The sequence below is a fragment of the Electrona antarctica genome, assembly GCF_951216825.1.
Source record: "Electrona antarctica genome assembly, chromosome: 8".
Taxonomy (NCBI): domain Eukaryota; kingdom Metazoa; phylum Chordata; class Actinopteri; order Myctophiformes; family Myctophidae; genus Electrona; species Electrona antarctica.
Genome location: NC_136789.1, coordinates 43,425,398 through 43,450,546, shown reverse-complemented (window position 1 = coordinate 43,450,546; position 25,149 = coordinate 43,425,398). Strand labels below are relative to the sequence as shown.

At 43.4% G+C, this 25,149-nt stretch overlaps 1 protein-coding gene across 5 annotated transcripts in view; it reads left to right on the top strand.

Moving 5' to 3' along the window:
- LOC306928397 (roundabout homolog 2-like) overlaps positions 1–25,149 on the top strand; it is a 232,871-nt gene that overhangs the window by 158,950 nt on the left and 48,772 nt on the right. For all 5 annotated transcript variants that reach the window (XM_079508458.1, XM_079508456.1, XM_079508457.1 and 2 more), the window contains 4 exons: positions 18,562–18,719; positions 19,984–20,104; positions 20,491–20,629; positions 24,876–25,012. In XM_079508458.1, the coding sequence (XP_079364584.1) occupies positions 18,562–18,719; positions 19,984–20,104; positions 20,491–20,629; positions 24,876–25,012 (555 nt within the window). The remainder of the gene's footprint in view (positions 1–18,561; positions 18,720–19,983; positions 20,105–20,490; positions 20,630–24,875; positions 25,013–25,149) is intronic.

Genomic DNA, 25,149 nt, shown 5'->3' with positions numbered 1-25,149 from the left:
CAGCCTGTGTGTGACCGAAAGAGTGCTAGACTTCCACGTAGAACAGTGTGTGACCGAAAGAGTGCTAGACTTCCATGTAGAACAGTGTGTGACCGAGAGAGTGCCATAGTCTTCAGTGCAGCCAGGATAAAGTTGCGTCCACAGGATGCAGAGGCTATTGGTTTATTGCGTCCCATAACTATAAAGTGCGTTTTGGGACGCAAAACGCACCCTATTTACATCACTGCACACACACACACACACACACACACACACACACACACACACACACACACACACACACACACACACACACACACACACACACACACACACATGTCCGTGTCCGGTTGTGTGAGAAAACGCAACTGCATTCCCCATATAGCTAGCAGGAACAACTCAAAACACTGTCATTTTGTCACTTTGTGTATGCGTTCCGTCGGTTAGCATCCGCGTGCATGCTGCCGTCTGTCAGTCATTTCCTACACGTCTCAGCCATGTGACCTCTCTCTCTCCCTCTCTCCATACAGTACACTGATACCGTGCATCACACCAGATGTTGTTCCTCCTCTCCTTTGTTGACAATCGGGCCTGACACATGGCGTCGTATGCAGATCAGACGGAAGACAGAGCGCAGGCCGGCTCCAGTGTGTCAGCATGCAGCCCAGAGAGAAGTGCAATGCTGCAGTCTGCAGAGTCAGCCTGTCACAGCAGTCATTTCCCCATGATTTAAAGGGTTATTACACCGCCGCCCACAGGGAGACACCCATGTATCCCTGCGTTGTTTGCTTCTCCCCTAGCTGCCGGGGAGGACTTTGTGATCAATTATTAGCATTGCAGTGCTTAGGCCCGGATTGGCAGGTGGCAACAGCTTTAACAGATTTATAAGGATTTAATTTTGATGAAACAAGTTAGAACAGGAGCCAAGCGAATTAAGTGGGCCTGATCCCTTTTTGTGTGGTGAGCATATGCGTAGCTGTATTAAAGCTACACTCCGGGACTTTATTTAAATGAATACAACTTTATTTTAGCCAATCTGTATGGTAAAGGGCTATTTCACCTTCAAACAAGTTTGGGTATAGCCTACTCAGGCTTTTGCGAGCACCTCTAACAGTTTTTCACTTGCTTGATTCAAGGCCAATATCGGTCACAAGAACGAAGGACAGGTGTTTTCAAAGGATCTGTCATGGTTACAATGGAGTTTTAAGTTGCAGTGGGTTTATGTAGGTGTAGTGTATGATAAAATGAATATCAAATAGCTAAATGAATCAAGCAACTTAAAAACTGTCTGCTCACCAAAACCAGAGCAGATGTTAAAATGACCCCAAACATGTTTGAAAGTGAAATATCATATATATAAGGGATATTTCACAAAACAAAGTAACTAGCACATCTCTAGTGGTCGGAATTTGGAGGTGGTCTCCCTGCTCTTCCACTGGTGATGGGTAGCACACCTACTAACTACCTAGTAGGTAGTTAGTAGGTAGTACCTACTGTACATATTGACAATGTTATTTGAAGCTGATAGCCCAATGGATTATTTGCTGCCATCTTTACTGTAATTCAGACATCGTTGCATTTATTTCTGTCTCAAGTGGTATAAACAAACGTACAGATGTATACGGTACTGTGCACTTTTCCCTAGTGTCTTTGTACTGTCCATAGGTGTGGGTCACTTCTACAACTTACAAAACACAATTGGTCAATTTGCAATGACTGCGAAAAAGCAGACCTTAATTACAGCTGTAGACTGTCTTTTGAACAGCGTTGTTGGTCCTGCAGTCTATTTCAGACCTGGGTTGTCCATGCTGAGTGATTCTCTAGACCGGAGTTCAACCTGAAGTCCCAACATGTTCTTTTGACCACACAGATTTCCCTTTTAGGCTTTAAACTAGTAGTTCACCCAGATAATGCCATGAAGCCTTGAATTCATGGAGATCCAAAGAGTATCCTACTGTCATTAAATTATTGACTTAGGAATGGGACAAAAACAAACAAATCTCCATGAATTCAAGGCTTGGACAAGCCTTTTCTTTCAATTACACATCCCATCCTGTCCCATCCAGGGACGAGATGGGATGTGTAATTGAAAGAAAATACTTATTTTTGGGGGTAAACTAATCCTTTAACATTGTATTATTATTTTCAATGCAACTGATATATGAACAGATTTTCCATTGAAGCCTATTGTACGTACTGTGTACAGTTGGAGGCCATCGATATTGTCCTTTTCTTTTTGCTGAGGTTTGCGTGATCTGCGCAAAAGGACAGTTAACCCATTTTGGGCGGGAACCCCTTTTGGTGTTTTAAACATTATGTTATAATTTAGCTATTGAAAAATAGCAGATCTACAAGCTCATAGCGCGCCACCGAGTGGCGCGCTACGAGCTTGTAGGTCTGCTATTTTTGAAAAATCGTGAAAATATTTATTTCAGAAAACTGGAGGATTTAGAAGGATTTTTTTAAATTTTGAGGTCAGGCCTAAATGGGTCAAATGATAAGGGACAATATCGGTGGCACCCAACTGTACCTCCTGGTAGCCCGTCACTCTGTTCAACCGTCGTAGAAAAGACCAGCCTAAGGAATCCAAAGAGATTCTCAAATTGTCATTTAGTGATGATTGACATTTCTTGGCAAAGCATTGTGTTGTTTAGTTTGAATACGCAACACTGCTGACCAAATCTGTAGGCCTACCGTTAGTATATTATGCCGGCCAGGGCACCACAGGTTCACAGCTTAGCACTTGTCTAAAAATGAACATCAGGCCAGTGTGAAGCTTCTAGCCCACTTGGCAGCCTGGTGGCCTGTCACTCATCTGTGAGCACATCACCGATCTGGACCAGGATTAGAGGGCCTAATACTAACAGCTGCGCTGGGATTAGCCTCATCAGTATTTACTGTTATTTTGTCTAGCAATGCGCCACACATCGTCCTCTGATAATGAACTGCTATATTTAAATTCCTCATCCGTGTTTTCTTTTAATTGAGCCTTGGCTTTAGATGAGCCCGAATAAGCATTAGCAGCATTGCACGCATGCATTCTTTTTTCTAATTCTTTTATTTTTTTTACTTCCCTGGGAGATGGATAAACAGAGTGAAGATGGGACCTGGGGCAAGAAAGCATGAAATACTAAGTATAGATTGTGAAGGCAGTGACAGAAACATGATGTCAGTGAATAAGCAGGACTGTCAGAGGAGTTGGAGGACTAGAAACTCCAGGTGGAACTTGCTACAGAGAGACAGAGGCTTGTGGGGTAGAGAAAGCCATGCCGAGCATGAACACAAATTTGAAAACTGTGTCTGCATAATTTTCTGGATAGTTGTACTGACCACTTAAACCCAGAATTGTTGACCGGTATCACCCATTCGGGTCCATACTATTACTTACTTGGTCCCCTCCTTTTCTCTCTCTACAGAAAAACTCTTCACTGAAAATAGTCTACCTACAAGCTCACAACACATTTCGCTGCAGAGAGACAGAGGCTTGTGGGATACAAGCTACAGACAGTGTACAACAGTGTGTTTTAGATCAGCTATATTTGGCATCTTTTATGACACTAGAACAGAGCCCGTAGGTGGGTGATCAGGTGTGATCAATTAGCTAATAAAGGGCGAGGCCGTGCATCATTGTGGTGGTGTGAAAAGTGTCAAATGCATGTCCCACCCAGTTATTATGTATGTGTACCTTTTAGGCCCATATATGGAGTTCTTTGTCAGGCATGCCAAATGAGGCTTTTGTGCTGGTTCTGGAAAACCGGAAATGCAGAGTACACCTGAGTATCCATCTGTCTGTGTCCCTTTTATGCCCATATAGAGATTTCTGTATGTGTCTCTCTGTGTCCCTTTATTCTATAGAGTTCTGTGTCAAGCATGCCCAAATATGGTGTGTTGTGATGTCAGAACAGGCCAGCTCCATATATGAACCATGGGCAGGGGCCCTGTCCAGAGCCCTGTCACTGCCTTTTGTGGCGTTTCTGGGCAACCGTATTACAGACGTACACACAGACAGACAGATGTACAGACAGACACAGACGTGGTGCATTTATAGATCGATAGATGCCGGTCGCTTGGGTTCATTATGGTTAAACAAAATGTGCGTGTATACGAGTGTATGTCTGTTTCATTCTGTGCCTCACTGTTTGTGTGCAGTGCACACCAGCCAATGAGTGTTCGTATGGTACACACGTGTGTTTGTGCATGTGAATGTGCAATGTGTATGCTTGCATGCATGCAAGAGTTATATTGTCCTCTCTAATGGGTGACTCTGATCACCTCATTATCTACCATGAGATATATATATTTTGTTTTTACTAATTTCCCCTGCATGCCTGTCTATGGAGCTGTCAGACATGAAGAATGGGTGTCGTTTCCTAAAGTGGGACCACCACACTCTGTCTGATTGAAAGTACTAGTGTTGCGCGGGCCGACCTGTAACCCGCAGGTCCCGCGGGTTACCCGCAGGGCGGGCTGAGCCGAGTCAAGATATTTTAACTTTACTGGCGGGGCGGGTTGGGGCGGGTTAAATAATGTATACTGTGATTTTTACAAATGATTATTGTTGCCACGAGTCCTGGGAGGAAATCTGCGCAGCCTACCGGATTATTGTGTTGCTGTGCTGGTTGATAACAGCCGCACACGCTCCCAACGCGCGTGCATGAGCACACCCCGCAGGCACGTAGCGGTAGCGCGGCCGCTGCCGCACACAATTATCATTGTCAACTTTTCTCACCACAACGGACAGACTGTTCTAAACCTTTTTTTTACCTTTTCCCTGTGCGTCCTTGAACAGTGGTGAGTTGAGTTTCATGTCTACTTAAGTCATCAGTAAATGGTTGGACTCCATCTTGCCTCTTGTGTTCTGAGTCTTCTGACTCACTCCAGAGCGAGTGAAATCTTTTATAACCACCAGCAGTCCTTTCCTTCAGCATGCGTGTGCGCGCGAGCGAGAGTGTGTGTGTGTGTGTGTGTGTGTGTGTGTGTGTGTGTGTGTGTGTGTGTGTGTGTGTGTGTGTGTGTGTGTGTGTGTGTGTGTGTGTGTGTGTGTGTGTGTGTGTGTGTGTGTGTGTGTGTGTGTGTGTGTGTGTGTAAGTGCAAGGAGGACAAGTTAGACAACACTAACGTTTTCAAATAGTTTTTCTCAGGTCTTTAGTGGCGTTTTCTTTCAGCGTCTGTGCAGTGACAGTCCTGTTGTTATACTGTCTGTGACGCACGGGTGAGTCTTTCTTCTCTCCCTTCAACCTCTCTGTCTCCTCTCAATCTGCCATGTCGCACACGTGTGTGACAAATGAATGGCATCGATGCGATGCGGTGGTCGGAACACCCGGGACTATGCTTGCTTGCCAGTGATATTATTAGCCTTTAAGACAGTTTAGAAGCACCTTTTTTGACAAATAAAAGCCGCGTTCAAAGACATATTTGACGTGCATTTAATGATGGCGGGTTGCGGGCCAGGTCGAGTTGTGAAAATGTATGTGGTGCTGCGGGGCGGGCTGGGCCCAGTCAGATTATTATCACATGCGGGACCTGCGGGTCATGAAAAACCCTGACCCGCACAACACTAGAAAGTACTATACATTTTCATCTGCCGAGAATGCCCTATGCAAAACGGTGCTGTGTTGAAAGCGAGGGTTAGGTTGCCTGACTCTGTTCGTGTGTAATGTAGAGCAGTAGGTCAGTCGCACAATCCACAATCGCAACAGTGGCAGCCACCCACTGCTGTTCCTGTAGAATCATGGCTTGCAGTGTTTTGTGTACAGTCACTGTTTATGTAGGGCGGCCTTGAGCTTAGTAGGGCGAGGGTGTGGATGCAATCTGTACAGTTGAGGTAAGCTGCTTCCTGGGGTTCAGTGGAAACCCCCCACTCTCCAGACTCAGACTAAAGGAGTTTTAAACACATCAACCCTGGCATTCCTATTCTGAGAATGTCCTAGTAGGCGAACATTCGTCGGAAATATGTAAACGTGTGAGGGAAATAGCTGATCTACAAGCTCGTACTTGTGAGCTTGTAGATCGGATATTTTCGACAAATTTTGTGTAGAAGGGGAAAAATGTGTTAACCAAGTATAGAGACCTGTGGGACGCCTGTTAACTAGTATATAATAATATAGCATTTAAGTGGATAAACTCCAAGTCGATTTTTACATCAGACACATTTACACACATACTATAAAATAGGGAGACATTTCACAGGTTTTATTTTCTCTAATTGCAAACATACTTGCACTCAATTTATAACATAACGGTGCATCACTAGTAACTACTAGGGAGCAACGCACCACCTTAAAGTATGTGATCATGTGGAGGCACATTAAAATGGCAGTTATAACGTGTATATAAAAATCTGGTCTTCACTTATTTTGATGCCCAAGCTGTCAGCATTTGCCAACTTGTATCCACAGAATGTATGTCTGTCCTCTCAAATATAGACCAATTACAGCCCACAAAACAGAAGCACCTCTGAGAATCTCTTGTAGTATATATACAGTATAGTACATCAATACGATGATACAATGCGAGGGTGCAGACTAGCTGACACAAACTCCACTCCCTCCTGTCCAACATCAGGGTGCGGAGCTCTGCGATGTTACTGGCTCCGCTGTCACACCACAGTGTGTCCACGTAGACGGTGTGCCTCTTCCTCTCCTATAGCTGTGCCTCGGGTCGTCTTCCACAGTGTCAGTGCCAGCAGTTCTGGCATTCTGGGTGCGTGATACAGTGGGCCGAGCCAGTCTTATCCTTCTTTAATTACAACACCAACATAGATATGATAATGTGAATTGTGAAACAATTTAGTTGTTATTGGTGGTGTATTTGTATAGCTATATTTCCATTTGGCCAGCCTGTATAGTGTGGCTTCACTCACAAGCTGTGCACATAGAATAGTAAGCTACTATCAATAGAATAGTAAGCTACTATCAATAGAATAGTAAGCTACTATCAATAGAATAGTAAGCTACTATCAATAGAATAGTAAGCTACTATCAATAGCTACAGATTAGGCTAGGACTAGGAGCTAGAGGCCTCGCTGTTTGTAGACTCTATTTCTTGTTATTTATTTTACGCCATTGCAAAAATCTTCTTCTGCCTCCAAACTGGTCTCTCATTGACTCAGAAGCGTCCATATTTTAACTTGTAAATAATGTATGAAACAGATTTGAAATGACCTAGGGCTCCGGCGAGTCTGTGAACTGTTTGGGAGATTTATAAATTGGGAGCTGTGAACCTCTCATATTACCAAATATTCTGCACAGAACATCGTATGATCAAGACCCTGAACCAGAGTTCTTATCTGATTGCTGGGAGCGGGAGGGGAAATCGGCGATGAATTGTCTTAATTTCTCTTATGGTCAGAGCTAAGCTTTAGGGACTGATATGCAATGCTTTCTTTCCTGGTGGTCGTTGGTGACTGGTGGCCTGTTAACTACTTCTATACTCCTATCTTGCACAGTAGTTTGTTGCCCAACAAATAGCAAAAATAGGCAGTCTACAAGCTGACAACAAGCCATATAATAATAATTTGTAATTTTTTTATATTTAGAAAAATTGCACGTGTGATGACATGCCCAAAACAGGGACACCCGATGGAAAGTGGTTAATAGTTATCCCTAGCTGATTTTACCTTTCAATGGTATCTCAATGCTGCGTGCGTGCATGCGTGCGTGCGTGCGTGCATGCATGCGTGCGTGCGTGCGTGCGTGCGTGCGCGTGCGCACAGACATTTTTCATTGTCTCTGCTCACCTCCAAATCTGTCTAGGTCACATGGACCTCATGTGCACTACACTCATCTTTGCCCATTTCAGAACATTCACAGATATACAGAGTCTGCAATCAAGGCAAAAGAAAGCATGCCATGGACATCATGGACATATACCATATTACTATGGATCTGTGTGATAGCATCACATTACCATTTTAATTAGTTTCCCTTTGTCCTGAATGGTAGCAGTTGGGCATGTGCTTTATTGCGATACCGCCCGCATACAGTTCCACGAACACATGCATACACATCTATGCGATATCCAAACATACACATATTGTGGGCCATCTGCATCTAGCCATGCAGAGATGGATCTAATCGTAATATTACGGTAAACAAGGCTCAGAAAGAATCCCCTGCCGTGCTGGCCAGCAGTACATGTGTGTGATCATGCTGGATGGTTTAGAGGCACAGATGATCCCTGGCATTTCGCTCCTCTCGCTGACACCACTTTTCTCCATTAAATCCCATCAGAGTCAAGCCAGTGGGGGGGAAAAAACAACCCGCTACTACAGCCAACTATACTTGCATTCGCTGCAGTCTCGCTTGCATCATTCCTCTGAAAGCAAAGCGTACCCGAGTGCAAATGTTAGGTGGATGAGTGGCTGCTATTTCCCATGCGGTGTGCAGACACACTGTATACTCGCGTCTCTCTCCGCGTCTGCCTCCTCCTCACTGCCGCACCTTGCCGAGGCACGTTATACAACCCGTTATAGTAATTAAACCTTGTTAGAACACGTTGGGGCCTGTTAGAGGAAACGCAATCATGAGTCGTTATCGTGCATTATCAAGTTCCGCCGTTGGATTTCAGGGCGGCTGTGAAGGATTCTCCGTAAGGGAAAGATACGCAGCCTACAAGTAAAGCCCTCCCTCCCTGGGCGATCAGCGATTTAGTGAAACAAGGCGGATAAAAGGTTAGATTCAGATCCCTGACTTGCTCCCTGGCTGAGGCTGCATCTCCACAATATTGCTGTAAGGTTGTATGATGTCCAATTCTCCCTCAACGAAGAAGAAATAAATATATATTTACTGTATACTGTACTGCATATATGAACCTTGGTTCACTTATTTATTTATTTTTTTCCCCTTTTACACTTTTCTTCATTTTTCGCATCCCTGCAGTGAGGGCAGAATACACAGAATACACCCTTTAAGAACATGGCGCCTGCGTCTTGGATTGCAGTATGGGTTTGTTGTGCTCTCAGTTAAAGACACGTTCATGCATTCATTTTAATTAGAAAACGCCTGTTCAGTAGGCCTACGTTTGCATTAAACATGGTGAACTTGGGGCATGTACAGCACACGTACATGTTTACATACAACCATTGTGTGTAGTTCTTTATCCAGCTACTCAGGTATAAGTAGGTGAAATGGTCTGGGGAGCTGGGAAAGACGCGGGGGTAACGCAGGTTAGGCTCGGGTCGGGGGCACGCCGGGGAAGCATCACATCGAGGAGGAATACACGAAGAGACAGGGCTAATCAATTATAGATGTGGAAACGGGAAGTGTGGTCTGTGGGAATGCTTGCTACTGTAACTGTGAAGATGGCGAGTGTGAGGGCTGAGGGGACGGGGGAGGGGAGCGCCTCCTGTGCCATCCACAACTTCAATTTGCATTACATGACGAGAGAATGGGAGCTAATTAAACATGACAGGGTTTAGGGCGTCCGTGTTAACCCTTGATGGTGGCTGACGGGTTCCCTATCTCAAAGGGCAAAGAATGCGCAAAGGAATGCTCTTTAGAAACGACGAAGTGTGAATTGTAGATTGTGCCCGAAATCTGGAGGTGATGGTATTGGTATTTTACCAGTGTATGCCAGCAAGAACAGAAGACCCCGAATGTGCACCCGCATGCTCAGGGATTTGATCAACACGAAAAGACTTGAAGACAGTTATTTCCCATTAGAAATTTGTCCTGTAAAAATAGAAACTCTGGAGGGGGAAATATAAATTAATAAAAACCCTGATGACCTAGGAAAAAATAAAAAGCCGCTACAGGCCTATTCATTAGCAATAACGCCCCTATGAGAGTATAATATTACAAATTGGCACAATGTTCTCTCAAAAAGACAGACAATAACTTTTAAATATCTATTCATCACTAATCACTCCATTTTGTAGAAGTTGAGTTAAATTTGCAAGTCCTGTTAAAAATTCATTATGGGCATAATTGGATTTCACAATACCTGCATTCCACCCACTGCATTTAGAAAATGTCATGTGTTATCAATAATAACAACAATAGAACATACGGTACCAAAGCTCTTGTTCATAATATTCCGTGCACTATGCACCTCTTAATATTTCCCTGGCCTTTGATGTGAGAAAATGGTTTATTGAGTTTTGTAATTTAATACATTATTACTACTAAATTCCATACACTGTAACTTGGATACAATTATCCCAATATCGTATGTACTGTATATCATCACTATTGGGAGGAAACCTTGTACAATATGTCCAAAAACTATATTTTTCAAAAATGAAAAAGGACCTGTGCTCCCATCTATCCAATGTAGTTATAATTTAGTTAATACTTTTCAGATTAATAAAACCCACAGACAGACTTGACACACTTTCACCTTCAAAATGTTTCAAGAGTCACTTTGCAATGAATTGTGAGCTTGTAGATCTGCTATTTCCGCTACTTTTGCGTGTCACTATGACGCACGCACACAAAACATTAAACATTAAAAAAATCTGTCTGACATATGCACCGCAAATTGTGCAATTACTCTGAACTCTTCTCCTTAAGCATCAGCAGACCAGACATCCTGTGCAACTTTAATGCCAACAACTAAATTATTTTTATGCAAGCTGGGACTCTCTGTGGCAGGGGGTCATGATCAGCTGATGCTGTGTCCTGCTGCTGCTGAATTATAATAGGTAATGTATTTCTAGGCTCATATAGCCCCAAGGGACATTGTGTAAACGTTCATGATGTTGCCTCTGACTGATTGCTGATGACTTTTTTAGGGCACAGACATCGTAATTTGTTTATTTATTCAAAGATTTCCCAATGCAAATACCCCCTACCCGTCATTTACGCTTATACTCTGTTGCATGACAGAGTTGTGCGCTAAAGATAGCAGATCTACAAGCCCACAATGCCTATCACTGAGACGTGTGCGATTCAACATCGGCAATCTTCGGCGCACGATTCCGGCATGTGACAAAGTATATTCAGGCTTTATCCTCTCCAAATATTTTTCTCACACACACGCACACGCACACGCACACACACGCACACGCACACGCATGCATGCAAATCTTATTGATATAATAGTTGTCTCCACCAGGCCGAAGGCATGGGGAGAGAGTATGTTTTGCACTCCGTCCGTGTGTGTGTGTGTCCTTCCTTCCGTCCGTCCGTCCGTCCTTCCGTCCGTCCGTTACCAGCTAATCTCCGGCACCGTTGGCCCGATCAATGCCAAACTTTGCACACACACTCCCTGGATGCCAACGATGAACCTCTGCCCCACATTTTCCAGAACGGCCTGTTATAGCGCCACCATGAGGCAGCTTTTCACATTGTTTACCTAAAACTGCACCGATCTGCGTGATACGTTGCATGCACACTCCCTAGAGGCCAATGACAAACCTTTGACCTGCATTTTCCGCATTTGCCTTTTATAGCGCCACCAGGAGGCCGACTTTTGTAAAACACATTTTTTGATATTACTCCTCCAGATTCTGTCCAGAAATCTCACAAATCGTTACACAGTATCTCTATGGTCATGTGCTCAAGTCGGATCTGTCCGATATTTCATATTCCATCCTAATTGGCTATAATTGGCTTTCACAGTTTGCAAGATTGCCCCGTTTTGAACAAAAGCCTCAAATCATGAACGCAGCATGCAATTTACGTGAAATCTTTCACACATTTTCTTACTAGGCTGAGGAATATATCCCACCCTTTTCACATTGGCCTGTTATAGCGCCGCCAACAGGTTCATTTTTGCAAAACACATTTTTGGAACAAAATGCTTCAAAAACATGTTTATATTAATCCTAAACATTTTGCCAAACATCTCACACAGTCCTATCCTCCTGGTGGAGACCTGTGCCCAGAAGGGCACTTTTTCTAGTTTCTTCTATATTTGTATTAATACTCTGAATGCAAATGTACTAAAAGTAGTGGAGTGAAAACTATATTTCCCTCTGAAATGTACAAAGTGTAGAGGAGAAAAAATGTATAATACTCAAAGTACAGTACTTGAGAAAATGTGCGTTGTCACCTTCCACCACTGAGTTTGTATTACTGTAAAAGCAAAGCAGTTTTGTGTTTGTTGGAGTGTGTGGGCATACAGTATATGACAGAAATGGGACACCCTTGACTGCTGTTGATAAAGTGACACAGCCCTACAGGCTGTTTTTATCACAAAGAGTCTTCAGCAAACTCCAAACTAATACAGTATACGGTATACTGTACATGTACAGTACTGGCTCTCAACGTGGGGTTCGGGAGGGTCCTTGAAGGGGTTCCAGGGGGTCCCCTGGTAAATTATTCATGGTTAGGAACCAAATGCACCCTTACAGGTCTGTAACTCTTTACAGTGTACAAAGGGAACCCATATGAGAATGATAAAATGGTGTGAACTTTAGCTCAAATGAAAGAACTCATAACCATTCATAGTGCTTAAACTTTAAATGCAGAAAATGTGCAATGCTGTAATACTAAAAGTAAAACTGTTCCATTGGAATACTCCACTGTGGTGGTTGAACTTTTTGATTAAATGCAATAGTCTGAGACATACTTTTTTGATTCCATTCTGCACTGGCGTTTACAATACGCAGAATACACTGCAAATAAGGCTCTCTCAAGCAGCTCTCGAGGCCATTGTCCCTAGTCCCCTAGTGGCAGAAGTGAGATATTGTAGGCTCTAGCTGTTTATTTGCTGCTTTTTATAATACGGTGAACATTGGCGGACTTAACACCATATTGATCGTTACTCTTACCGAAAAAATTAAGAAAAAAGTAGAATAACAGTAGTGTATTCCTTTAAACCTGTGTGGGGATTGTCATTGCATACTGTTTCCATGCAGCACTTAATTATATTTAACAGTCTAAAATGGAAATATAATCAGCTGTTTCATACAGCAATTTGTACAGTAACCTTTCATGGTCTGTGCTCTCTGCACACAGAAATCCTATTTATTTTTCTTCCTGTATACTCTGTATAGGGACTGTATTGCTTATATTAATGCAACATATTAAATGCAACACTTTAAAATGACTCATTTGGGAGGGTTTATGAGCTGTGAGGTTTTCTAATCCATATTACCCCCCCCCCCCCCCCCCCCACACACACACACACACACACACACACACACACAGATGCCGCAAACAAAATACTGCTTGTGTTAATAGCTGCCTGTAATTAAGTCACCTATCACCATCTGTCTGCTACAGCCATTTTTCCCCTCTTTTGCATATGGTATGAATGAAGCTCATTTTAAATCCACTGCTTTGAGTTGGCTCAGTTAATTGTTTTGATGGGTCACAATTAATACCATACAGTACAGCTCACAGCCATTTAATGGCTACACAGTATTTGCACCTGTTATACTCACTGAAGAAGAAAAATAAGTCAAGGCATAACATTTGGCAATTTTACTAGATTTTCCTTTCCTGGCTATAGTTTAAGATTTGTGATCATGCTGCTGAGCTTCAGTATATTAAATGCTGCATGCATTTAATAACGATATTTCTGGGACCCCAGTCTACACTGTAAAATCGTCAGTGATAATGTAACTCTGAGAGTGTACATTTTATACACTCTGAGAGTGTACATTTATACACTCTTTGTACACTATCTGAGTTACAGACCTGAATGGCACTAAGGGTCCATTTTGTTCCTATAATACTATCAATAATTTATCTGGGGACCTACCCTATTATAATATCTCTGTTTTACATTGGCCTGCTCACCGTTCAATGTTCACTGTAATTTTTGGTCCCATATCAAATGTGTATAGATTCCCTAACCCAAAACCAAATTCTCAAGTTTCTTCACTGACTGGCATTTCTGTGATAATGGTCAAATTCCGCTGACTTGCATGCTCGATGAGAAAGAATAGACGCAGCGTGCAAGCATGATTTATTACATACACTACTGTACTGGCAAGAAAATCTGTTGGAGAAGACAGTAAATGTATTGTCTTTGCAGACTGGGGCTCTGTGTTGGAACATCAGTTATTGGTATAGACATAGCCTGGCCCGTAAATCCATGTGGTTGTTGCCAACTGTAATCTACAGTATGCTGGAATGGGTATATGGGGAGCCACATATTGTTCCTGTCTCGCAGAAACCTGCCATCTCCTTTGTTAGTTTCTTTTCCCATAATTTGATTTCCTATTTTATCTATTGTTGTATGACAGTGTTGGGCAAAAGTATCAAAAATAGCAGCTCTGCAAGGAAACTTTTGAAAGGAAACATTTTTATTTTATTTTATTTTTCACACAAGGTTTCCACCCGACAGCGACAATAAATATGAGAGGAGATGCACGGTGACTCTCTGAAGAAAACTCCATGGACTTGACTTCAGTGAGAGAAATGAAATTAAACTTGTTTAGTTTAGTTTCTACAGTGATGTTCATGATGTTATAGGATGTTGGAAATAGAAGAGAGCCTACTGTTAGCCCACCCACCCACCCCCTGCCGCTCTTCCCTCTTCTAATCATAGAATGAGTCCGTCTAATTCGTATTCTGATACGTCCATGGTGGCACAGATTTCTACCACCCATTGTGCCATGGAATGGAGCCTTTCAAAAAATCATTCCCTTTCTGATTTGATAAATGAAAGTGGCGGACGACTGAGTTCCCCCCCCACCCCTCCCCCGGTTGGCATGTTTGAATAATTGAGTAATACTCAGACAGACAGCGTTAGGCAACGATGGCGCACGATACTGTACGTTTGAAATAATTACGTGCAGGCAACAGACTATACACACGGGTGAGGACTGTACTTTAAAAACCATCCGATCAGAACTGCACACATCCACCCACCACATTACACCGTTCCACCACACACGCACGCACGCACTCGAGCAGCCACGGGCGCACGCACGCACGCACGCACGCACGCACGCACGCACGCACGCACGCACGCACGCACGCACGCACGCACGCACGCACGCACGCACGCACGCACGCACACACTCACAAACATCTGCCCCATGAGGACAGGAATCGGGGAATGTACAGTACCACTGTGTGTGTACTCTGTAGATGTAGCTCACCATATAGTCTAGCTAGCCTCTAGTAAAAGGATGAAATACATTCCATTGGATTTCACCTGGTTAGATTTGGCTCCCAACAACAGCATTCCTCTAATAAGACGCCACAATATTAAGCTTGTTTTTTTTGTTTATTTATTTATTTATCTTTTACATTTTATTTTGAGCCATCCAATACCCACAATATTAACATATGTTTTCATACATTATTCATTGGGGATTCAGATACAGCCAAACCAGCAGTCTCCAGAGACAAGCTTTTTCAAAAAGCTGTCCAATGTGATATTTGGGGTGTCACTTTGAAGAGGGAACATTACTCTTTAACGGATCGTTGAATCACGTGAAAGCGAGGCAGACATAGCGTATGTCTGCATACATGTTGTATGCAGACATACGCTAGGTCGCTTCACTTTCTATAAACGGACCTGATTGACAGCTGGGTTGGGGGCTTTTCCTCTCTCATTTGATTTTTTCAGAGTTTCACGTATAGGATCTCAGCAGAACTATATGAACCTGTTCTGGGCATGTCATAATAGCGAACAGCTTGTAGATCAACTATTTCCGGTGAGCAGATTTGGAGTGTGTGCGTGTGTGTGGGGTGGGGGGCTGGCTAAGTAGACTCCTGGGGGACAATGGTCAATGAAGTATAAGCGCTTAAGTGGTTAAGTGGGCAAGGATAGGAAGCGAGTAGTGTATTTGTGTTTCACTCAGTGTTTTGTTAGATGTTGTTTATTTGCATAGAATACCGCCGTTGGGTTGCTGTAGTGCCGACGATCTTGTTGCATCTTGATTGGCTGAGATGCATTGTAATGAGTGGCAGTACAGCGTCTCCTGATAACATCAATCTGAACGCATCCATCTTGTTTACATCACCTCTAACCTACTAGCAAACCACAGCTGCATTTCATTTTTGTCACTTGTAAATCAAAATATTAATAATGAAACGGTATAATGGTAATGGCAATGACACACTGGCGGTCATGCTATGCCATGATATTTCATGGCATAACACTTCCACTTATGTATTATCATTATCTTCCTAATTATCTAGTGCGCACTAAGCTTGCATTAGATGTTTGGCTTGGAAATCAGAATATTGACAAATGGTGGTTGTTGTTGTTATTCTCTCCTCAAAATTTAATCTACACAAGTGGGAGCTGTAATGGGGTGCCACAATCCATGTCATGGATTAATCAATCATAAATTCCAATCATAATCTACAATGTCACTGTGCAATCTATTGCTATTGATATGTCAATATTGCTATATTGTCACAAATGTGGTTTGTATACAAGGCTACTGAATACACGAGGCAAACAAATGGTTATTCTAACAGAATCATGTCAGATTCTTAACACCAGAACAGATACAGTACATCAAGTATCAACTCAATCAAGACTCTGCCTAGTTAAGGCTTAGTTAATTGTGTGATCAGTGTAACCGCTTACCACTTACCGGTAACCACAACACAAATTTTCAAATTGTTGATCCATGAACTCACATTGCATCGGCTATTAAAATAAATTGGTGAATAGATTTGTAGTAGGGGAAAGAAGGAGCTGGCCAAGTATAGACTCCCGGGGGACACTGCTCTATGAAGTATACGGGCTTAAGTGGTTAAGTGGACATGGATAGGAAGCTAGTCGTTTATTTGTGTTTCACTCATTGTTAGCTGTTGTATATTTGCAAGTATAAGGGCTAGGCGGCCCTCACACCTACGTCGCACCGCCGATCCGACCAATATGCCCAAATACGGAGATCTCTATATCTGTCAGTCCTTGTCCCTTTTTGGCCATATATGGAGATCTGATGTCATCAGTATATCCCCCTTTTGTGCCCATATATGGAGCTGACTGATTTGTTTGCGCCTGATGCCATGATGACACGTTGAGGTTAGACAACAAAAGTATTTGGGCGTAGCTGCATTGGGAAGTCCTTATATGGTTATGGCTGGGTCATGGTGACATGAGCGTGATGACGTGGTCCGCCGGTCCTCCCTTCATTTTATTTTTGGATTTCCGCCAAGAATGACATGCATGGCCTGGGCCATGGCTCAATGGTCCAGGCACCTTGGCTGGTAATCCAGTCTGGCAGTGTGCCGTGGGTTCGACTCCCGATCCCGACGGCCTTTACTGCATGTCTTCCCCCCATCTCTCTCCCCATTTCCTGTCAGCCTACTGCCTGTCCCTCCATAAAATATATAAAATAAAGGCGAAAGCCACAAAAAAAAAAGCATGACATGCATGCCCAAAATTGGGATAACAGAGTTAAAGAGGTTAACCACCAGAATGACTGTCTAACAACAGTATACCTGCAGCAATTACCATAAAACCAAAACATCAAAAGGTTGTTTCAGTTCCTAGGATGAAGGTAGAGCACAGCTGGCAACCTCAGGTTAAATTAGCTTCATTCCACTGAAAAAACAAGGTGTGGCACGCAAATGATAATGACCGAGTTAATTGCAGGACAATTAACGCAGGCAGCATTTTGTTAATTTAGTGTGTGTGTGTGTGTGTGTGTGTGTGACTGTGTGTGTGTGTGTGTGTGTGTGTGTGTGTGTGTGTGTGTGTGTGTGTGTGTGTGTGTGTGTGTGTGTGTGTGTGTGTGTGTGTGTGTGTGTGTGTGTGTGTGTGTGTGTGTGTGTGTGTGTGTGTGTGTGAGAGAGAGAGAGAGAGAGAACGCGTTGGAGGGACACTACCACCATAAAGACAGCCACTTATGTGTATAAACTTGTTTATTGTTTTAGTTTACCCAAGTAGATTTGACAGTGAAGTATACATTTCATTAATGTAGTAGGGCTTGTATCCTTACGACTTGTATATTTTTCATGCCAAAAAAGCCACTTTGAATTGAAATGAAAGTAACTGAGACAGATGGAGAGGTAACAGAACATGGAGAGATTGGGGGGAGAGCTTGAGGGGTGCAGCTGGAACCGTTTCAAAGGGGAGCTGAGAGTTCAGTCAGACATGCAGAGCAGGACTCTCACCTCAGAGGTCAGGTCAGGTAATCCAATACCACTCAGCCAGGAAGTAGTCTCATGTTGCCAGACTGCTGGCTCTCTCAAATGCTTCCGTCATACAGTCTGGAGCAACGGAAGCTCTGATCATGAGTAAGCGATAAAACGGAAGTGGAGCCTCTTCCGCTTCGTCTTTACAGTCACGCAAATGTATCATAATATAAATAGAAATCATCTAAGCATATATAGCTTGCTGATTAGCATAAATGGAAATAGCTAAATTTCTGCTAATCTGAGGACGACCTAGAGAGAAATAAAAAAATAAAATCTAAAGATATTTTTTAAATATATTTTCGTGAACGGAAATGGCAGTTTCGGGAGGTGTAGTTCCAGACTCTATATAGGATTCAGAGTTTGTGGAATTAAGTTGTCTGGCTATACGCAAGACTAGCCAGGAAGTAAAGTCCGTCTTCCAGGTTGAGGTTATATAGAGCCACAAAAGCATGAACAAAATTACAGGCAGAAATTCACAGAATAATTAAAAAACAAAAGGAACCCAGCTTGCTATTCTCGCACGGCAGAGCATACATTAGCCTTAACTACCCCTGCTCTCTGTCTCCCACTCTCCTAGTATTACGTGATGACTTCAGACAGAATCCCCAGGATGTGGTGGTGGCGGTGGGAGAGCCTGCCAGCCTGGAGTGCCAGCCTCCACGTGGGCACCCGGAGCCCACCACCTACTGGAAGAAAGACAAGACACGCCTGGACCTTAAAGACGACAGGATCACCGTGAGTTCAGTCTGACATATACTTCATCCTATGACAGTCTTGGGCCGGAAATTACCAGTTTAAAATCACATTGGTGAGCTTGCAGACCAGATATTTTGAGAGCGAGTATAAATGAATCATTTAAACCCTCTCCAGAGTAAACTGGGCTGGGATCGGCTCTGTACTTGGTCTGCTCAAACCAAATCTGTCAAGTCCAACCAAGTTCCACTCCAAGGGACATTAAAGGAAACAACTCAACTGTTTTTCCAACTCAAGTCAACTTTTTCAACTTTTTCATGCATGTTGGCTTCACTTGTGAGGTTTCTTTTGTCAGGTTGAAAACCTTCGAAAACAAAGAAAGACAGATTACCAACATGTCCAATCAACAAATAAAATACTTTAAACAATGTTCCAAGTAATTAGTTCAACCATTCTTGTTTTTAAACAATAAATGTAGGCTAAACAATCAAATGTCTTTTAACAATTTAAATACCCAAATTAAATTATTTTACACTAATTTATTAAAGGTCAACACTTTAAATATTTCAAAGTAAGTAACAATTTGGGAATAAAGAAATAAGAAAAATAGCTGATGTTCAAGCTTGTAGATCAGCTCCTTTCAACTAGTGTTTTAAACCTTTAACATATCATTCATCATTGTCCACATTTAGAAGTCTTACATTTCTAACTTTGTATTATTCTTTTGTAAAGTATACTTTTAGACTTTCAAACAAAGGGAAAGCAATTCTGCAATGTGAATTCCTTCCCAATCCAAACTAGTATACTAAACACATTAGCTTTTACCACATTAAGCAGTATTGCAAACATAATCAGTATTGCAAATACTGATTAATATAATAATGATATATATAATAAAACAAACATCACCGACCATTGGCCTCCTTGGACTTGGAACCCATGAGTAGTAGGACTTGCTTTGTCTCTGGTACTTGATTTGTGAGAATGCTCCCTCCAGCCTTTTCAGGTGTTTCAGCTCAGGCAAACAGCCATCTTACTGGTGCACTCTGGGAGATGTAGTTGTCTGAGGTGTCATGCTCTGTCATATAGAAGATTCTTGCTCCATCTGAGTTTTGACTCAACAAAATCTGTTTGCCGAAAATAGCCGAGCTGCAAGCTCACAACGCATTGTAATGTGTTGTGAGCTTGTAGATCTGATTTTCTCTGGAAATGTACCGTATATAGGCATGTGGTTAAGCGAGTGCGTTAAGAAGAGTCTACTGTCGTAGTTGTTCATCCTCTCATGTTTTCTGGCATTAAAACACAGGTCCGTGGAGGAAAGCTGACCATCTCCAACACCAGGAGGAGTGATTCGGGGATGTATGTGTGTGTGGCCACCAACATGGTCGGCGACAGAGAGAGCGAGACAGCTCAGCTCTCTGTGTTTGGTAAGGAGTAATAATGCATGTCTGGCCCAGCCGACTGCAAAATGTGCACCGACACAACATCAGTGTTTGCTACAGTACATCGACTTATAGCACAGCATTTTATTTATTTACTTCTTTTAAAATTTAATATTTTTATTGTGGCCTGCAGCTTTCATTTTCTCTCACTGTTTTATGATTTCTTTTTTTATTATACTGTACAATGTGTCTTTTATTTAGAATGTGACTTGTCTCATTGTGAAGCACTTTATATCAATTGATTTGTTAATAAATATAGTATTGCTTATTTATATAATTGTATGCTTAGAGGCTTTTTTATATCATTGGTGAATTGTGTGTTTTTTGTGCGTGTGTTTTTGTGCGTGCGTGCGTGCGTTGCCTACATGCAGAGAAACCCGAGTTTGTGCAGCGGCCAGTGAACCAGGTGGTCCTGGTGGAGGACAGTGTAGAGTTCAGGTGTCAGGTCCATGGCGACCCACCGCCCTCACTGCGCTGGAAGAAGGACGATGTGGATGTCCCCCGTGGCAGGTGAGGGCTGTTTCTGTGTGTAGTGGTGGGGGGATGGGCAGAGGCTTTCAAGTGTATAGCTACGTGTTAATGTGCATGTCGACTTTGTTACTGTATCTTTAGTTATTTATTAAAATGTATTTGTAAAAACAAACAAAGAAAATAAAATTATATAATATAATGAACCATAAATCAAATAGCAAAAATCTACAAGTTCACAACATCACATCTGCTATCTAACAGTTTTGGGGGGGAAATGGCAAAAGATTTAAAGATAGAAAATTTTGGAAAAATATAGAGAACTTGCCCGCAGCAGGGTTAATGTGGTTTAATTATGATATTTTCAAAAATGAATATAACAAATATCTACATTTGCCAACAGGAAATGGTATCTAATTAAGTGTGTTGGTATCAAAAGCAGAGACATGGATCACCCCCCCCCCCCCCTCCCCCCGCCAATGTGACAGTGACACACAGCGGACAGTGATGCAGGACTAATGAGTCCCAGTCTGCAAACGACAGGCTTCTGACATGCTGTTGCTACTGAAAGACTTTGATCATCGTGACAAACGGTGCTTACCAGCTGAGCTGTATTTCAATTAATGCTACAGGGGAGCAAGGTGGTGACCGCAAATATATCACAATAAAAATAGAGAGGAGATAGCACAAAAACTAATCATGCAAGTGTTTTATTGCCTCTTGTATGGCTGCCAGCAGCCAGATTGCACAAGATATCAATGTGGTCACCACCGCAATGCGTCTCTGACCACCTTCCGAGAGTGTCTGGGTGATGAGACCAGTATCACTCTAAAAACGTTATAAACCCATAAATCGTTTTTGGTGGTATTTACTGTAGCACCAGACCTCCTCAATCTTAAATTGTGGTATATTGTATATCACCATTGTCAAATGGCCCTGTAGACAAATCCACGGAGGGGTGCCCTGGGAGAAACCGATCTGGAGAACCCAATCTTTTATACCATTTAAGTGGTATAAAAGTCAATCAGATATATAGTATGATATCATTTTGCATCTTTGTGACAGGCTTGAACATTCTCCCCTTCACAGGAACAGTTTTGACGTGTGTTTTGACATATAATAATTTTGGAAATATTCAAATTTTCCCCTTACACACAAGATTGGTATCGGCCGATCATGAGAAAAACAATCAGTGATCGTGATCGGTCTCCAAAAAACCTGATTGGGCACTGCTCCATGGATTTGTCTATAGAACCATTAGTGGTGTCTAAAGCTGAGGAACCAGTAGTAGAGAAGCAGTAGAAATTCTCTTAAGGCAGTGCTGCTGTAACACCTCAACCATACAGAGTCTCTGAAGAGCAGATTTATTTTTTTAGCAGTGCCTCCGCTCCATTACACAGCTATGTGTGTTCCTATGTCTACATACGTGTCCTTGTGTCCGTCCGAGCACGGAAAGGTGCAACACGGTAACTCTGTCATTTCCCGACCGTTTCGGATGCGGGAAGGCTCCCCGGAACCGGGCCGCCTCCCCTGGGCGCGTTCCTGGGGGTCTGGACTCTGGATGTTCCGGGACCCCCACACAGTAACTATGTCATTTCTTGACCGTTTCGGACGCGGGAAGGCTCCCCGAAACCGGGCCGGCCCCCTGGGTGCGTTCCTGGGGGTCTGGATGTTCCGGGGACCAGTTCAGAGCACAGTACAGTGCAGTAACTATAACAATAAATGTATAGTTGCAACGCAGGTGTGAGTATGCCTCCCCAAATCCATGCATTTACTGTATGAGCGTGCGTGCGTGCGTGCGTGCGTGCGTTCGTGCGTGCGTGCGTGCGTGCGTGCGTGCGTGCGTGCGTGCGTGCGTGCGTGCGTGCGTGCGTGCGTGCGTGCCAGATATGGTATGGTCATGGGGAGCCTCGTCGCTCACATGGTAGTTGAGTGAGATATGTCTTTCTGTCCACGTCTGTCAGTCTGTCTGCCAACACATTGCCCTCTCGCTCAGTAACCCCTTGACTCCATAGGAACATGGCCCACTTTTCAGACCTGCCTCACGTCGCTTCTCCTCCTTCCCTTCCACTTGTATTCTTTTCCCCCTCCTCCTGGGAGGCCTATATCTGGGTCAGGGATGTACCGTGACTGGCGCCTTCGCCGGGGTCCAGACGAGCCCCACCACAGCCCTGTTGATATTCTCCCAGCACTCTTATTGCGTGCCCATTTCAACTGTGACCTTTGTCTCCAAGGCCCCTTGCGTGCACCATCTTTCTCTCCCCAGTTTGTCTTCCATTCTAAATCGGCATTTGGCTGAAACAGACGGGATCACACAAACGCTTCGAGGCTTCGTCTCACGCCACAGGAACTTCCTGAGTGTGCTCCTGTACTCCCGTCTATTTCAGCCCCGCCCCCCTGCTGAACCCCTGCAGTCAACTCCGTCCACGTAGCTGACGGTGGTTCGATCAACCTCAGCTGCAGCTACACCGCCACTTTTTTTTGCCAGGGAATTCTTCAAAAGTGCAAGCAGATATGGCAGATTTTACTCTGAAAAAAGCCCCTCCCTTCCGTTCCCCCCCCAAAACCGGGAGGCATAATCTTCCATTCTTACCTCACGCTAGTCACGCTAAAGTCTCTCTAATATTCCAAAAAAGATGCATGCTGAAGTCAGAAATGAAGACGGAACATTGTCCCTATAGTCAAAACCATGGAGCCATTCTTTTGGAGCCGTAAACAAGGCGCATGCCGTTCACTTCCTTGTTTTTTTTAATATATCAATAAAAAAGGTCCAAGGCTTAATTCGTGTTAGCACTTATGATGCTAAGGATGTGTATACGGCATGTGGCTTGGACATGTATACAGGTCTTTTGGTCCTTTTAAATGATATAAAACGAGATCGCTGTAATACATTTTTTTGACAGCTCCCGTTGCTGGGCAACGCCTTGATCAGAGCCCCTGGTTTTGCGCATGCGCGCAGCCATTCACTTCCTTATTTACAGGCCGACAAATCTTGCTATTATCTCTGAATCTACAGCACTGTCCATGGTTTTGATCAGAACGCTGATATTCTGTCCTAATTTCTGACTTAACCAAGCATCTCATTTGGAATATTAACGCTTCTAAAGAGAGACCAGACTTGAAAGCGCAAGGTAGTAATGGAACATTATACCTCCCGGTTTAGGGAGGAAATGGAAGGCGGGGCTTTTCAGAGTAAATCAGCCCATCTGCTTGGCACTCTAGCGCCTTTATTTACTCTGGCAGCATCATAAGTGTTAAGTCCAGTTGACGGACCTGACGGTCAAGTGGCAAACGTAGCTGATCTGCAAGCCCATAGCGTTGAGAGTTTGTAGCTAGCCTACTGTAGATCTGCTGTTTTTGCTGTTGAACAGCATTGCACAACGGCGCATAAATCAATCATTAATGTTAAGTGCGCCGGTGGAGGTACACTGACCCATTGTGTATTTCTGAAATTTCATTTCCTCGTTCATCAGATTCCGTTTATCAGGTTTAGCCATATGTCTGTCTGTCTGTCTGTCTGTCTGTCTGTCTGTCTGTCTGTCTGTCTGTCTGTCTGTCTGTCTGTCTGTCTGTCTGTCTGTCTGTCTGTCTGTCTGTCTCTCTGTCTCTCTGTCTGTTGCTGTTTTGCTGCTTCACTTTGTTTCATTATCTTTTTGCTTTTTCTTCCACTTTCTCCCACACACACACACACACACACACACACACACACACACACTGTACAGTACACACAAGTGCACACGCACGCACGCGCACACACACGCACGCATGCATGCATGCACGCACACATGCACACTTGTGTGTGCGCGCACACACACACACACACACACACACACACACACACACACCAAACGGCCATCACCGCAGTGGGTGGTTCATCTTTATAAATATTGAAACAGTGTAACAGTCAGGGTTCCAGCTGAAAGCACCTTTCATTTATTTCTTTTTTTGCCATGCCTTCGTCTCAGAATAATTGGCCCTTCTTCCTTTCTTTCTTTTTCTACAGCTGTAAGAAAGACTGTGCAGCAGGGAGCCTTAATAAGCCTGTCATATTGATACAAAATTATGACTTTTACTCTATTATGACTATGTCCAGAACCCTTTTTTGGATACTTCTGAAGACATCCGTCAAAACATCCTGTCATGATTTGAAATGTGTTTGTCTCGCGTCTTGTGTTCATATAGGCTACACATCCTGTTTTCTATTTCCGAGTTTGAAGGTGGCTTTTGACTGGAAATTACCTGACAGCAGGGATGTTGATTTGACTGCATTGTCTGTCTCCGCTGCCAGGTACGACATCAAATACGAGAAAGACGATTTCCTGCTCAGGATAAAGAAGGCGTTGGCCAGTGACCAGGGCACATTCACCTGCCTGGCTGAGAACCGTGTGGGCAAAGCAGAGGCTTCAGCCTATCTCACTATCAGAGGTCAGTAACAAGCATTGGGAGCTCAGAGACCAGAGCTGCATGGTCACAAAGCTAACCACCCATTCCTCAGGTTTCTGTTTTAACTACCAAAGCAGGACCTAGAGCAGGGGTTCTCAACCCGTGGGTCGCGACCCCTC